At 49.3% G+C, this 16115-nt stretch overlaps 1 protein-coding gene across 1 annotated transcript; it reads right to left on the minus strand.

Annotated features, from left to right (window-relative positions):
* Positions 1-1969: 1969 nt before the first annotated feature.
* On the minus strand, positions 1970-3763 carry IRGC (immunity related GTPase cinema). Its single transcript, XM_089903490.1, is given in 6 exon segments — positions 1970-2245; positions 2247-2511; positions 2513-2717; positions 2720-3142; positions 3145-3446; positions 3696-3763. Coding segments are annotated over 6 exon segments (1539 nt in total).
* Positions 3764-16115: the final 12352 nt, after the last annotated feature.

The raw sequence follows: 16115 nt of genomic DNA on the forward strand, positions 1-16115 counted from the left end.
CAATAAATAAATAATAAAAGTAATTTTAAAACGAACCCTCCGTGGCCTTACGGTGCATGAGACTGGGGCCTGGGAGACAAGGTGAGGGGCTGGGGCAGGACCTAGGTGTGGAGGGGGAGGCCTCAGCTGGAACAGGGGCTGGGGGTTGAGATGGGAGGTGGGAAAGGGAAAGATGGAGGCAGAAGGGATAGGACGAGGCCACCAGTTGGAAGCAGGAGACAAAAGCCGCCCAGGCTGTGTCTCTTAACCTTAGGTCCAGCGTAGTGAGAGCAGGCCTGACCTTTCCGTCCCAGCCCCTTGGGGCTGGTGAGTCCTGCACTGAGGGCCCACAGGTACAGGGATGTGGGCTGTGTTTTTGAGAATGCATCTGGAAGGGACCTTCTTTCTTGTGCATCTAAGGGAAACTACCATGGTCCCTCGCACCTCCTTTGGTGCCAAAAGGTCCACATGAACCCCAAGTAGTCCTTGCAGAGCCCATGGGAGGCCTTCTGGGAAGAGGGGAATCTTTTGCAAAGCACAGAGCCCTTCAGCAAAGAAAATTGGCACCGCCATTAATCCTCCAGGTAAAAGTGGACCCTGTTAGTCTGTTTCCCAGAGTCAGAGGTAATTTGAGGACCCCAGATGAGGCTAGAACCATCACCAGGTCCTGGAACACCCTCAGGGAGTATTAGTGAGGCCACCTTCACAGCACCAGAGCTGCCTTCTGAATTCCTGGAAACTCGCCCTTCTCTGCACCTAAATCCCACCTTTCCCTGACCCTCATCCAAGCCCACAGATGCTCTTGGGGCAACCCCTGTCCTGTCCAAGCCCCCCAGTCTGGTGGTCCGTTTTTAAACATGCATGACCCTTGACTCGGCATGTGAGTTTTGGCTTGAGCAGATAAGGGTGTCAGATTCCCTTCTGCATCCAGCCAAAAAGCCAAGCACAGAGCCAGAGGATGTGCCAACCAGCTGGGTTCCCAGGGTCTCCTGGGCCAGGCTAATACCGTCACTCAGTGCGTTACACACCCTCTGTCGTTCAAAGCCTCGTGCAGAAATCCCAACAGGCGTCCTCACGGTCAGACCCGTGGCCTTTCGGCACCATCCCCAACATCTGTGCCCAGCCACGCAGCCACGCACACACAGACCCGGAACCCCAGTCTCAGCCAACTATTCACGATCCTAGACCACAGCATCCAAATCACAGAGACGTACCAAGATTCCTCCCAATCACAGATACACCAGCAAGCTCACCGCCACACACATCCACACGTGGACCCACTCACCATCTTTCTGAAACGAGACTCGTTCTAGGTGTCCGGTTGCGCCCCTGCCTCTTCCCTCTTTGCATGCTTACAGAATTGCCCACCTGCCCTCTCACCACCTCTGCTCTCGTTCTGTTCCCCCAGGTTCCGCACGGTTCCCCGTGGCCACCTGGCCTCCCCTCTCCCTGCCACCCCCCCCCCACCATCACTCACAGGCAGCAGGGCTGGCCCAGGATGTCCCATCTCCCCCTCCTCTGTTTAACCCAGTTGCTAGGCACCATCGTGCCGATCTCGGGCACGCGTTGGCCGCCCCTCTCCCACCAGAGCAGGCCTTTGGGACTCTGGGGTTCTCAGAAAGGGACATGAGATTGCAGGCCCCAGTGCCCACTCAGCCACCCACCGAAGGTGACAGTGGGCTCCTGTCCTGGATCCAGGCCGGGCTGTCCTGTCGCCCCCAAATCCCTCATGGTCACTTGGGGACCAGGGAGAGAGAGACTATTAAAGAGCCCTGACCCCCCGCCCCCCATCCATACCTTGAACCTCTCCCTCCCAAGGTCAGTTCCTATCCCAGGTTCGGGGCTTGGACTTGGGCCCACCTGCCACCCTCAGCCCTCCACACCCCGCCCCTCAGCAACTGCAGCTCTCATTTTCAGCCTTTTTTGTCTGTTTGGTTGGTTTCGATAAGGCTTGGTTTGTGGGTGAGGCAAGGGGTTGGGGGCCGCTCTTTCATTTGTCTTCCGACAAATCTCGCTTCTTCCAGCTGTGGAGAATGTACTTGAGGAGGAGGCCGAGCTTCTGGCAGGTCGAGAGCGGGACTGCCTCGCCGCTCCCCTCCCCGGATCCCCGCTTTTCCACGCCGTTGTCACCAGCCGCCTGCAGGCTGACCTCAGGCTGGGACCCCTCCTCCTCTGAGGCCTTGATGCGGACCTGCTGGGCATCCTCGGCCATCTCGTTGAGACAGCCCCGGAGCATGGTGTAGACGGTGCTGAAGCTGATGCCCCCCGGCCACCAGCGTTCCGAACAGGGGGATGCCCTTCTCAAAGGCCCCGGCCTCCCTCATGGCACCGTCGGACGACTGGGAGTAGAGCCGCAGGACAGTCTCGGGCGAGACCTCGTTGGCCAGCGGGGAGAGGATGCCCGAGTGCAGATCGCCTGCCTGTTTGCCCACCTGCTCTGCCAGCTTGTCTAGCGAGTCGTCGTCCAGGCCGAAGCTGCGGTGGTAGCCGCGCAGCGAGCGGACGAGCAATGCATTGTCGTAGGCGGCCGCCGGCCGGCCCGAGCAGAGCCTGGATGACGCCCAACACCAGGGCCGTCTTGAGCACCTGCTCCTGGGGTATGTCCGTCTTCTTCCGCAGGGCCTCCAGCGAGACGTCGGGCAGCGACAGCAGGCCGGCCTGGCGACGGGGCGCGGGCAGGTCGTGCTCCCAGGCGGACACGAGCAGCGGGAAGTCGTGGCGCGCGGGCGAGAGGCTGGCACGAGGAAGACGCGCGGGTCGTTCACACCGGCCCCACGCAGCCGCTCGGCGCAGTGCTCGCGGACCTCCTGCAGGGCCGCCGCCTCGCTGAAGCCCGAGGGTCGCTGGGTGCGCTTGCGCACGAAGTAGAACTGTTTGCCCTGGCGCAGTATCTCGGAGGCCAGGCGGGTCTCCACGGCGCCGCAGCGGCGGGGGGAGACCAGCAGGAAGAAATCATAGCGGCCGAAGTCCACCTGCTTCAGGTACTTGTCGGCCGGGCAGCCTGGAGAGCCGGCCCCCGGCAGGTCCCACAGGGTCACGTCCGGAAACTGCGGGTGCGGGTAGGGCGAGGGCTGCATTGTGGTCTCTATGACGCCAGCGAGGGCCGCGCCGGGGTCCTCGGCGCCCAGGCCACGGAGGGCGTTAATGAGGGACGACTTGCCTCCCCCGACTCGCCTGTGACGCCCACCTCCAGCCGGGTGCTCTCGAAAGATGTCAGCAACTCCCGGAGGCAGGAGGTGGCCTGGGGGATGTCGCCGGACTCGAAGGATGTGCGCAGGGCCTCCAGCTCTTCCTTGGCCATGAGGATGGTGTTCTCCTCCTTCCCGGGCACCGCTGGCAACTTCGAAGTAGCCGTGGTGACCGGCGGTTCAGAGGGCGCGGAGGCTGGGGAAGAGTCTCGGACGGACGCGTGATCCTCAGGGTCTGCGGGGGAGCGGGGAGGAGGGAGCCGTTCACGCCTCCCGGGCCTTGGCGTGGGGCAGGGAGAGAGACACACCGAGGATATAAGGGGAGTCCCTCCGGAGCCCCGCAACCCTCTCCTTCTCAAAAACCCGGGGTACGTTTTGGACACGAGGTAGGGGGCTTTGGAGTTTGGTAGGCCCAGGTTCCCATCCCATCTCTGCCACTAACTTGCTGTGTGGCCTGGGGCAAAACGAGGCACCTCTCTGAGCCTGTTTGTTTCTCCGCTTAATGGGCGTGATGACTGACCTGCCTACTGAGGGGCTGAAGAGTCTTGGGGATAACCTAGGAACTTGGACCGTTTCATGGGCAGCTTGAGACCCATGCGGTCACACGGGGCTCCACGCTTAAAAGGCCCAGCTCTTTGCTTAATACTCTGATGACACGGATGAAAATTGAACTTTTAAAGCAGGGGCCCTGCAGTTTCATTTTGCACTGAGCCCCGAAATTTACTTAGCCAGACCTGCAACGGAAGGGGCTTCAGCCCAGCTCGTGCCAACCAGGCAAAGAGAGCAGCTGCTCTCCTGCTGCTTCTACTGTGATCGGAAGCAGTGTGAAGTGATGGCCAAGGGGACCCAGACCCTGGAGCCACACTGCCTGGGATCCAATCCGGGGCTAACCACATACTGGCTGAGAGATTTGGGGCAAGTTCCTTAGCTCTGCCTCACGTTCCTCATCTCACACATGAGGATTGTAACGATCATAGTAGCAAACCACCTCCTAGGGCTGTTGAAAATGCAATGAGTTCGTACGTATAAAGCACTTAAAATAGTGCCCGGGGAATTCCCTAGTGGTCCAGTGGTTAGGACTATGAGCGTCCACTGCAGGGGGCCAGGGTTCGATCCCTGGTCGGGGAACTGAGATTCCAAAAGCCTCGAGGTGTGGCCAAAAATAAAATAAAATAAAAATAAAATTAAATTAAATTAAAATAAAATAAAATAGTGCCCGACCCAGAGCAGGTGGTCTGCGTTATCCGCATCACTGTCATTGTTCTGATCATTATTAATATTCTGAGCTGTGTGACGTCCCTGCCCTCTCTGAGCTCTGAGCCTCACCTGCACCATCTGCACCATGGACGATAACCTTGCCCCCCTCACAGGGCTGCTGTGACCATCGTGAGCCTCATCGTCTGTCTTCCTCTAGGCCATCTTTGAAGACATTCTCGGGTGCAGCCGGGCACGGGAGGTGGCGCCCCCCACACCGGGCGTCTCATTAAACACCCAGCCCTGTTTGGCAGGCGCCCGTCATGATGGTCTCTCCTGTGACCCCATCCATCCTCCTCACCCTGGAGCTTCCCTGGCCTCCCTCTTCCCAGTCACACGCTCTTCTTGTCCATCGCCTCTAAAATACACTTCCCCATCGACTAAGACTCTTCAGAGAACCCTGGGAGAGACGCTCAGGTCAGGGACCACTGTCCCCATCGGACGGAGACGGACTGAGGCTCAGACTAGACAAGCGATGTCCCCGCTCAGAGGCACAGCCGGGACTCAAACCCAGGTCCCTCTGAAGAGCTGCTCTCCCTTCAACCACACGTCTTTGCCTCCCCCTTCTCTCCTCGGCTTCCCCTGTCCCCAGGCGCACCCAACCTCCTACAGAAGACCGTCCTTATTCCACTGTTCCCTCCAGGTCTGATCCCCCAGCCCAGGTGGGGGCATTTCCCCCAGGCTATACCCAGTCCCTCCTGTGCCCTGTCCCCTTAACCCATCCCAGGGCATGGCCTGGGTAGAGGAGAGGGGGATCCTGGGACAGGTTCCAATGCAAGGGGCGGACAGGCCAGTGGCCCCTGGGGTGGGCTTAGGGTTGAGGGAGCTGGGACTGGGATTGGACAGGGCCCAGCTGGAGAGCCCTGCCCTTGGGGAACTCACCTGCCCTGCAGGCTCTCTCTCCCGTCTCACTCTCCCCACTGCTGGGGCCTCCCCCCACCCCCGTTAGCACAAGGTCAGGGCCCGTTGCTAGGACCCATTATAATAGCAAACCGCAGCTTATTGGTCAGCCAGCCCTGATACAATAATGTGAGGGTGATGTCAGAGGGTGGGGTCCCATGGTGGGCCCAGGACCCCACCCCCCAGCTGCTCATGGGGCCACCACTCTACCACACAAACACAGAGACCAAGAGATGAAAAAATATTCTCAGAAATTCCCAGACAGCAAACACACAGACTAAGTTTCCTCCCCAGAATCCACAGCCACGCAACCCTGGCCCGAAAGGGAAAGGAAAGACACAGACCCTCAAATACAGAGTCATTACAGAAAAGCCAAACGCAGGCAAACGTACAGATATAACAGCCATGCAAGCAACACACATTCAGGCACACACAGACTTGCAGACCGGAAGAGACACAATTACACACGCAGACAATGTATACAGATGGCATCCCCTGAAACCCACCACATCCATTCATTCTGCTCCAGCTTCTAATCCGTGTGGCCAGCCGTGGTCCGGGGCCCCAGAAGTACATCAGGCTAGGCTTGGCCCTTGGAGGCTCCAGGTTGGAAGAAAGGGGGATGGCAGCAGCCCAGGGTGACTGTGGGCCAAGACAGCTGCCGGGCACCTGCACAAATGCATCTAATGCAGGCTGGCATGCTGCCAGGGGCGCTTCTCCCAGCTCCTGAGAGCACCAGCCAGAGAGGCTGAACCCATGCCTGTCTGCCAAGTCTCCTCTTCTCTCTTCATCCATCAAACATTCAGCACCTCTCCAGGCCTCGTCCTGGGCTAGGTGCTGGGAACGCAGCCATGACCAAGACGGCCCCGGCCTCTGTCCCCACAGGACTCACAGTCCAGTGGCAGAGTCAGATCCATCCCCAGACAGTGATGGCCCAGACGGGGCCAGACTGGGATGGGGGACCCCAGAGGACTGTGGGAGTACCAAGGGGCCACCTGACCCAGCTCAGGATTCAAGGAAGGCTTCCTGGAGGAACAGGCATCTGAGCTGAGATCTGAAGGATGAGTAGGAGTGAGCCAGATCGCCTGCTAGGGAGTTGCATCCAGGCTAAGGAACCAACCTATGCAAAGACGCTAAGCTGAGAGGGAGCTCTCATTTGCCCAGTAATTCACTCAGTTATTTGGCCATTCCACAAACATTTGTTTAGACCTGACCAGTCCCTGTGCTGGTCCAGAGATGTGACTCACACTCACCCCTGCTCCTACACACCTCCCGGGCTGGTGGGTGCGCTGAGTCGCTCACACACTAAGGCTGAGTGTTCACTTACTGGCATTTATGATGCGCCAGGTGTGTGTGAAGCCTGTCAGATGGAGTAACTCATTTAACCTGGTCTAGAATTCTGTTCTCCCACCCGAAAAAGAAAGAATATATATATATATATATATATATATATATGTATATGTATAACTGAGCCACTTTGCTGTACAGCAGAAATTAATGCAACATTGTAAATCAACTATACTTCAATTTAAAATATTTTGAAAAACGAACAAAAATGAACAAAAAAATCTTTACTGCTAAAAACTGCTAACCATCAAAAACAAAAAAAAGAAAAGGCAGCTCCATGATGACACCCAGGCAGGGCCAGCTACATCACAATGGCCGCCTGTCTGTAAAGCACCATCCACTGGGACTCTTCCTGATTTCAGAATTGCTAAAATGCAGGGGGGATGAAAGGGGTGCATCTTAGAATCGATGAAGGTGTTTCCTGAGTGCTCATGCTGCGTCTGCCAGTCCGGGAACACAGCAATGACGCAGACGGTATTTCCCACAGGAAGGAAGTTTGTGCAATATACGTTTACTATGGGCCAAGGCCCATTGGTCGATGTTCGGGACCCAGCAGTGGCCAAGGCAGCCCCAGCCCTGTCCCCACAGGACTCAGAGTCCCGTGGGGAACACAGACCCACCCCCTGACCGTGACAACCCACAGTGGGTGAGGTGGGGATGGAATGGCCCACAGGGCTGCGAGAGCCAGGGGCCAGCAGTGTGTTGAGGTGCCAAGTCAGCGAAGGGTTTTTGGAGAAAGTTACTCAGCACACATTTTCTGAACACCTGCTGTGTGCCCGGCCCTGTGCTGGTCAAGGCTGGAGATACAGCCAGGACTAAGATGGTCCCTGGTCTTTCCTTCCTGAAGCTCCCGGTCCTCTGCCGCCTCTTCCTCCTCCCATTTCTCCTTCCAGCTTCTCATCCTCCTTTCCTCTTTGTCCTTTCTCTGTGTGTCTCTGAAAAATCCTAAAGCACTGCCTTAGAAATATCTACACATTATGACCTTCACCTTCCTGCCATTTGCCATCATCCTGGGGAAACCTGAAGCTTGTCCCCAGGGATTCATTCATTCATTCAAATACGTATTGGCTGCCTTCTGGATCTGGACACAGTTCTGGGCACTGACACACTGGTGAACAAGACACAGATGGCCTCTGCCCTCATGGACCTTATATTTTTGGAAAGATATAGGTAATAAACAAAAATAAGGTAGCGTCCGATAGTGACAAGAAAAAAGAACAAGATAGCAAGGGTACAGGATGGGGCAGAGGGTTGGTGGATCACCTGTAACTATGGCTGCCAACAATTTCTCCCATCTCCTTAGACACATGCCACTCTTCCCATCAAGAGCGGGAGTCTCTGTCCTTTCCAGGATCTGAGCTGGCCTTATGACTTGCTTTGATCAACAGAATGTAGCAGAAATGACATTCTGGGATTTCTAGGCCCAGGCTTTAAGAGGGAAGCTTCTGCTTTCTCCTTCTCAGAGCCCTGAGCTACCATATAGAGGTCCTGCTACCCTGCTGTAGAGACCCCATGGAGAAACAGAGACCAGGTGGAGATGAGCCTGAAGCCATCCAGGGTGTTCCAGTCCCAGCTGAGCTCCAGCTGAATGCACAGGAGTGACCCACAGGAGTGACCCTAGCCGATACCATGTGGAAGTGAAAGAACCATCCAACTGAGCCCAGCCAACCCTCAGACTTGTGAGAAATATTAAATCACTGCTTTACGCCACTAAATAGCCAAATGATTTGGGAGAGGGAGTGTGCTATTTTTGATAGAGTGGTCTGGGAAGTCCTGTCTAAAAAGGTAACATTCTTCTATCTTAATAAAGTAAGGAAACAAGCCTTGTGGACATTAGGAGGAAGAGCATTCCAGGCAGAGGGCATGGACGTGCAAAGGTCCTGAGGCAGAAGTGAGCCTGGTGTGTCTGGCGAGAATCATGGTGGCTGGTGTGGCTGGAGCAGAGTGACAAGGGAGGGAGTTTTAGGACATGAGGTCTGAGAGGTGATCAGGGCCCAGATCTCATGCTAGGCAGTGCGGATTTATATACCTTTTACCTGTGGGGGAATCCAAGGCTTTTGGGGGGATGTCAGAAATGAGGTGGGGGATCCTTCTGCACTCAGTGACGCAGTTTGGTCAGAACTAGTCAGAACTAGGGTCAATAAGCTGGCATTGGGTGCAAAATTTAAGGGGGTGCCAAAAAACTCAGTTATCAAGATAAATGATGTCTTTACTGCAATATTTTTTTTAATTTATTAATTTTTCATAAATTTATTTATTTTTGGTTGTGTTGGGTCTTCATTACTGTGCACAGGCTTTCTCTCATTGCAGCAAGCAGGGGCTACTCTTTGTTGCGGTGCACGGGCTTCACATTGCGGTGGTTTCTCTTGTTGCGGAGCATGGGCTCTAGGCGCGCAGGCTTCAGTAGTTGTGGCACGTGGGCTCAGTAGTTGTGGCTTGCGAGCTCTAGAGTGCAGGCTCAGTAGTTGTGGTGCACGGGCTTAGTTGCTCCGTGGCATATGGGATCTTCCCAAACCAGGGCTCGAACCCATGTCCCCTGCATTGGCAGGCAGATTCTTAACCGTTGTGCCGCCAGGGAATCCCTCTTCACAACTTCTTGACTCCAATTTTGAGCTAGGTTTCCTTAACACATTTTCACATTTCCTCCTTTTGATCAAGATCTTTCTCTGAAAGCACAGCTGATCAAAAGTTGGGTCATCTGTTCCTTATTAGAATAATTTTTGTCCTTTAGTACCAGGAAGGACCTTTCCTGGGTGTCATGTCCAACATCAGAGGGAAAGTGCATATTGATCAGAAACCATTTGAGGCCACATTTGAGTAACAAGGAAGCTAGAAGGGGTGACTCTCAGGCATTCTCACTCTAGAAGATCATACCTAAGCTTATAAGCATTAAAATTCACTGCAAAGCACATTATTCTATTTGGTGCATTGTTTCTGCAGAGGTTTGACAGGCAACAGATGTAAAGTTTTAAAATAATTATGCAAAGCAGAATTTAAAGTAGTATGACAAATCCAGTTTGTATAATCATCCTGAACCATGAACCCAGACCTGAGGGTAGTCAACTGAACAAGTTAAAGGACCATGGACAGTCACATGAAATTTGCTGTAACCAATGCATTTGTTCCCTGATCTTGTGTAATTGAGTTTCTACTTCTCCAGAGACATTTATCCATGTGAAAAAGGTACTCGCTATTGCACAGATGCCTCTTTCTTCAGCAGGTAGGTAATCAAGGGCTATGTGATTGTCCAAAACTATTTTAGTTAACAAGTCAAGTAATGGTTGTTGGGCTGCTATTGCTTTGGCTGTGGAATTGGCCAGTTTTCCTAATGTTAGGGAGAGATGTCTGATCATACGTTTATTGACACTAAGTCCAACTCAAGGGAGAAAGGCTCTCCCTATGGAGGCAACCCCAGAGGCATGTATGTCTCCAAGTTGTTCACGCCTGAATCTGTGGCTCAGGACTGGAAAGGTGACAGCCACGGAGGCCAGTAAAATTTTAATGGTCTCTAGACCAAACAGGGAGTTTTATTCTTGTTATTCTTTCCTTATGTCCATTTCTTTACACAGAGCCTGGACAAAAATTTACCCATGTTTGGGTTTAACAAGAGAAAGGGAAATGGACCAGGGGGGGTCTCTAGAATCACGGACAGATCAGAGTTTTTGATAACAAATACAGCAGTCCGAAAAGTTATCCCCCTTAACAATGGCCTGAGAGAAATGGATAATGGCATTATCTTTCCAGACCAATGCCAGAGTAAAGGAAAGAAAGGGAAGAAGAATGGAAGTGTTTTATGTTTAGCTAAAGTAAGAAGTCTTTATCCGGCATCTTGGGAGGAGGCAGTCTACCTCAATGTCAGCTATATCTCTTCCTAGTCAAGTTGATTTGGAGGTCTCTGGCATTTGTACAGGATTGGATGCCAGGCAGAGCCTTTTTCAGCTGTGAGATGTAAATCCAAGTTTCAAGTCCCTGAAGTTTGGCTGCCATCCAGGTAATGAGGAAGATATGGTTAGTCTCTTCCTAGGAGACCCAAGGGCAGTCTTTGTTCTTACTGACTGAAACATTAGTGTGGAGATTCATAGCCAGAAATTTGAGGATGCTAGAAGACTTCAGGATCCAGTCCGGTTTACAGGTATATAACAAAATCTCAGAGACTATTAACAGGATTGAAATATAGACAGATTTCTCTCTCTACAACTGCCGCCATTTTAATCAAAGATACACAGTAAAACTAAATTTATTTGCATTAAATTTGCCCTTATGATAAATGCAGCAAGAACAGTGATTGACCATATAATCTCTTTTTAAGACTGCTTTGTTGGAACTTTTTATAAGGAATCTCAGATTAAATGCTAAAAACCCCTCGAGTCCAGGAAGTCAAGCCAAACTTAAGGCAGTTCCTTAAAGCTGTTTGGTCATATTTGACTCCATGCATATCTCTCTTGAATATAATATTCCAGTCAACACCTTGGTAATACAACCAGTGTTTCTAATTGTCCTGTTACAAGGAGAATAGATTTTTATTGAACTTATGTAAATAAGTAACTATATTGCCATGAAAATAATATGCAAGAATTTCCAAATTTTGGAGGGATCAGGTAGGAAGAGAAAGTAAATGTTTCATTTTTGTTTACAAAGGTATACTTTGCCAAATTGGTATAAGTCATAGATAACTTAAGACAAAAGGTTTCAGACTTCCCTGGTGGTTCAGTGGCTAAGACTCTGTGCTCCCAATGCATGGGTCCCGGGTTCGATCCCTGGTTAGGGAATAAGGTCCCACATGCTGCAAATAAGAGTTCGCATGGCAACTAAAAGATCCCATGTGCCGCAACTAAGACCCGGCGCACTCCCCTGGTGGCACAGTTGTTAAGAATCAGCCTGCTAATGCAGGGGATATGGGTTCGATCCCTGGTCCGGGTGGATCCCACATGCCACGGAGCAACTAAGCCCGTGCACCACAACTACTGAGCCTGCTCTCTAGAGCCCACAAGCCACAACTACTGAGCCTGTGTGCCACAACTATTGAAGCCCACGTGCTTAGAGCCCATGGTCTGCAACAAGAGAAGCCACCGCAATGAGAAGCCCATGCACCACAACGAAGAGTAGCCCCTGCTCTCCATAACTAGAGAAAAGCCCATGCGCAGCAACAAAGACCCAACACAGCCAAAAAAATACAATTAAAAAAAAAAAGGCCCAGTGCAGACAAATAAATAAATTTTAAAAAGTAAATATTTTTAATAAGACAAAAGGTTTCCTTAAATATGAAAAAACAGAGACTTCCCTGGTGATCCAGTGATTAAGACTGTGCTCCCAGTGCAAGGGCCTGGGTTTTATCCCTGGTCAGGGAACTAGATCCCACGTGCCACAGCTAAGACCTGATGCAGCCAAATTAATTAATTAATTAATTAACAAAAACACACAAAATCTTCCCTTTCTAGGCATATTGCTTAAAAAGTAAGGAAAAACCTTTTACAAGCTCCTCTCAGAAGCAGACCAATAGTAGAAGCAAACTTTGTCATTTTAGCAGATGAAAGAAAGTTAAGTTCCAGTTTTATTCATAAGTACACTATTGATATTAAAGCTTATTTTTAAAAAAAACCTTTATAGCAAATTTTTTCAATCTTATCCAGCTTGATCATACCATAAAATTCCTTTCCCAAGATTCCTTTACCATGAATCTTCTACAAATATCTATGTTCATTTTAGTTTCTTTCCCTTTCCAAAATAACCAGCTTTACTTTAGGGCAAAATCACTTTCATCTTCCTCAACAAAAATGCATCTCCATACCTCACACCCTTTCTAAAACAATAAAAACAATTAAAAAAAAACCCATATCCTAGTTTTCTTGCATACTGAGTTATTTCTCTTATTATTTCCAGTAGCTTTAATTGCATATATTAATTAGAATTCTTAACCCTTAGAAACCTTAATTTTTAGTGAAAATAAAAGAGTAAACAATTCTGAACTGTTTCTTCTAATTAGCATTCTGTGGCTTGGCAAATTTACGAATACTTTTTATAATTTCTAGAAACAAACTTTCTCATAGAAAATTTTCTCAGTGTGGCATAAAACATGTTTACTAATAAACCCAAATGTCTAAAGGAAGCCCAAAATGGATAAAACTATGTTCAATATTTAATGTTTCACGGACTTCCCTCGTGGCACAGTGGTAAAGAATCGCCTTACAATGCAGGGGATGCGGGTTCGATCCCTGGTCAGGGAAATAGGATCCCACATGCTGCGGGGCAACTAAGCCCGTGCGCCACAACTACTGAGCTCACGTGCATCAACTAGAGAGACAGTGTGCCGCAAACTACAGAGCGCACGCACTCTGGAGCCTGCGCGCCACAACTAGAGGGAAGCCTACACGCCGCAACAAAAGATCCCGCATGCCTCAACAAAGATCCTGCGTGCCGCAACTAAGACCTGACAGAGCCCAAAATAAATTAAATAAATAATAAATAAATCTTTTAAAAAATATTTAATGTTTCAGTGTTTTATCTATTTGGAGATGATTTGGATATTCAATGAATTCAACTTAACTCATTATTTAACTGAACTTAGCAAAACTAAGGTTTCAGCTTCCAAAAGATTTGGGGAAACTATTTTTTAAATTCACCTAAACACTTTTTATCCTACTTACATCTATTTAATTTACTCATTTTTAACAACAATGTTTAGATTACTTATGAAAATGTCATACCAAGTTACTTTTCTTGCTGACAAGCTTTGTAATATGAACTTATTTGACTAATAAGCCCAGGTTGAATAAAAGTTGTATGTTTGCATTACATTCCATGTTTATAACTCTAAGACATGTCCATTTTAATCAAATCATTTTAACCGAACAATATTTTCCCATATCACATGAACCTGAAAAGCATTTTGGTGGAGTTCTACTATATTTCTTGAAATTTTATGAATACTTAATTTATACAAGCTCTTTATTTTCTTTAAGCCAATTAAATCGAACTACACATTAATTTTATTGATTTATTTATTTTTATTTTTGGCTGCGTTGGGTCTTTGTTGCTGCATGTGGGCTTTCTCTAGTTGCGGCGAGCGGGGGGCTACTCTTCGTTGCGGTGCGCAGGCTTCTCATTGTGGTGGCTTCTCTTGTTGCGAAGCACGGGCTCTAGGAGCGCAGGCTTCAGTAGTTGTGGCACGTGGGCTCAGTAGTTGTAGCTCATGGGCTCTAGAGCGCAGGCTCAAGAGCTGTGGCTCACAGACTTAGTTACTGTGCAGCATGTGGGATCTTCCTGGACAAGGGATCGAACCTGTGTCCCCTGCATTGGCAGGTGGATTCTTAACCACTGTGCCACCATGGAAGTCCCTACACATTAATTTTTGTGATACCATCCAAAGGTAGAAAATCCCACACATCTACAACACATTTATTGGCACACATAAGCACAGAGACAGATGCAAACAGAGACCTTATAGATTCATTTTAAAATTTATGCCATGAATCAGGTACAATCATACCAAGCACACTAGTTATAAAAGGACAGTTGGAACAAGTTAAGTTTATCTTCACAGACGGCTAAGCTCTCCTCCACCACCCAGGTATATTTTAGCTTAAAGGAAAGGGTCTAAAAGAAAATTCCTATCCGGATCTGTATATTAGCTTCCAGATTGGCCAAATTTCTGATCATGACGTTACTTAATCCTTTCAAATATCTTGTCAGGTTTCAGCTGGGACAAACAGTAAATATTTCTGGCAGTATTAAATAACTCCATGGACCCAAGAGGTGTCCTCAAAGAAGGTGCAAAGGTTATTACCTTCCCGAGATCCAGAGTCACTCCTACAGATAGCCAAAAGGAGGAACCAACAGCTGCTTGTCCCAGGCAGGTAGAAAGCCAAGCCAAGGTCTTCAGATGCAAAACACAACAAGCAAGAAGGCAGTAGCTATCTCCAGGAGAGAAAGGATCGATAATGAATGGGTCTGGACCTGGAAAGAAGAGGCAACGTGAAATTTTATTTTCCTATCGCAACTGGCCACTACAGATGGAGATTTGGGAGAGCTGATCTTAGCAAGAATTTTCACCTTTTGTTGGCTTCTGCCAGATTTTTTTAAGGAGTGCATCTACAAGTTCTAAGTGGGGTTTAAAGTGGATAGTGTAGCTCCAATATTTACCAGAATTTGGCAAGGTTTTCTTATTAATTTTTAATTTTCCCTTAGCGGTTTAAGGGAATAATGTAGCAGTTTACCAGGAAATCCCTCGGAGTCTTGTCAACTTTAGGAGAACCTATAGGTCAAGAGAGGAAGTGACAGCCAGAGGTTCAGAGAAAAGGGGAAGTTCAGGGAGAGGATTAGAATGGAGAAGTGGAGGGTACAAAGGAGATGGGGCAGGTACAGAAGCCAAAGAGGAAGTTAATGCAGTGGGGTAAAGGGGGTGAAAAGGCCTCTGATGTCTTTTTATTTTCTTTCAATTGTTTATTTACTTCAATTTAGAATAGTATTTTGTAAAGAGATAGGCGTCCCATTCCATTTGTTTTATTTTAGATCCACAGTCTTCAAATTTACTTCTGAGAAAAACAAGTCTGGGGAGATCAAAAAATGCCCCGTAATGGTCATTGAAGTTCTAAATTATCTTTGGTTAGGTTAATCCATATAGTTAAAAATGCGCATGACGAGGGACCAATAGTTTTTAAATATAAAGCTGGCCAGGATCCCAGAAGGAGGACCCTCCTGAGATAATTTAGAGGATTGGGATCCCATACTTCAAAATCAGAGGTTCAGAAAACAAATAAATACTCACCAAAAAGACGATGCCTTCGAGAAAAAGGATCCCGAATAAAGTTAGAGAGCTCAATCAAAAGGAGGGAGCACGAATCCAAGAGAAGACTTACCAAACCAAAAGGAAGGAGATGGTTCACAGAAACAGAGAGAACAAGGGGCTTAAATGGGTACCGCACATGGTTCTGGGGGTTGCTAGTTCCTCAGGAGTTTGTTTCCTTCGGATCCCACTTATGACACTGATACCGGAAAAGGCCCTGTGGGGTTCCTGGGCACAAAGCCTTTCTGAGTCCCCCATTTCTTTGATTACAGGAAACAGCCTTCATTCAGCCTCCATGACCTTCCCGGAGTTCCAACGGGCAGATTCAAGCAGCTGTTCATTAGGAGAGGGAGGGGACACGAGAAAAGGGAGAAACAGTGGAGAGAAACAATAGTGCAGCCTTGGGGCAAGGTCCTGCTTCCCCATCAACAGATACACACAACATCTTAGAGCTGTTTTGCAGATACTGAAACCCCCTCCAGGTGGGAGAAGTTAACAATTAATGATGGTATGCCACAAGCACATGGACACCAGACCAGTTGGAACCTGAAGGTTGATGATGCCGACTCCTACTTACTCTCCAAGTGGGGACCCATAGTTTTTCGAGGCAGGAGCCTGCTCTGTCCCCCTTTGCCTGGCAAAGTAATAAAGCTATTCTTTTCTAC

This window comes from Delphinapterus leucas, chromosome 20, assembly GCF_059928025.1.
Source record: "Delphinapterus leucas isolate spDelLeu-1000000601 "Yukka" chromosome 20, BTC_Dleu_Yukka2, whole genome shotgun sequence".
NCBI lineage: Eukaryota > Metazoa > Chordata > Mammalia > Artiodactyla > Monodontidae > Delphinapterus > Delphinapterus leucas.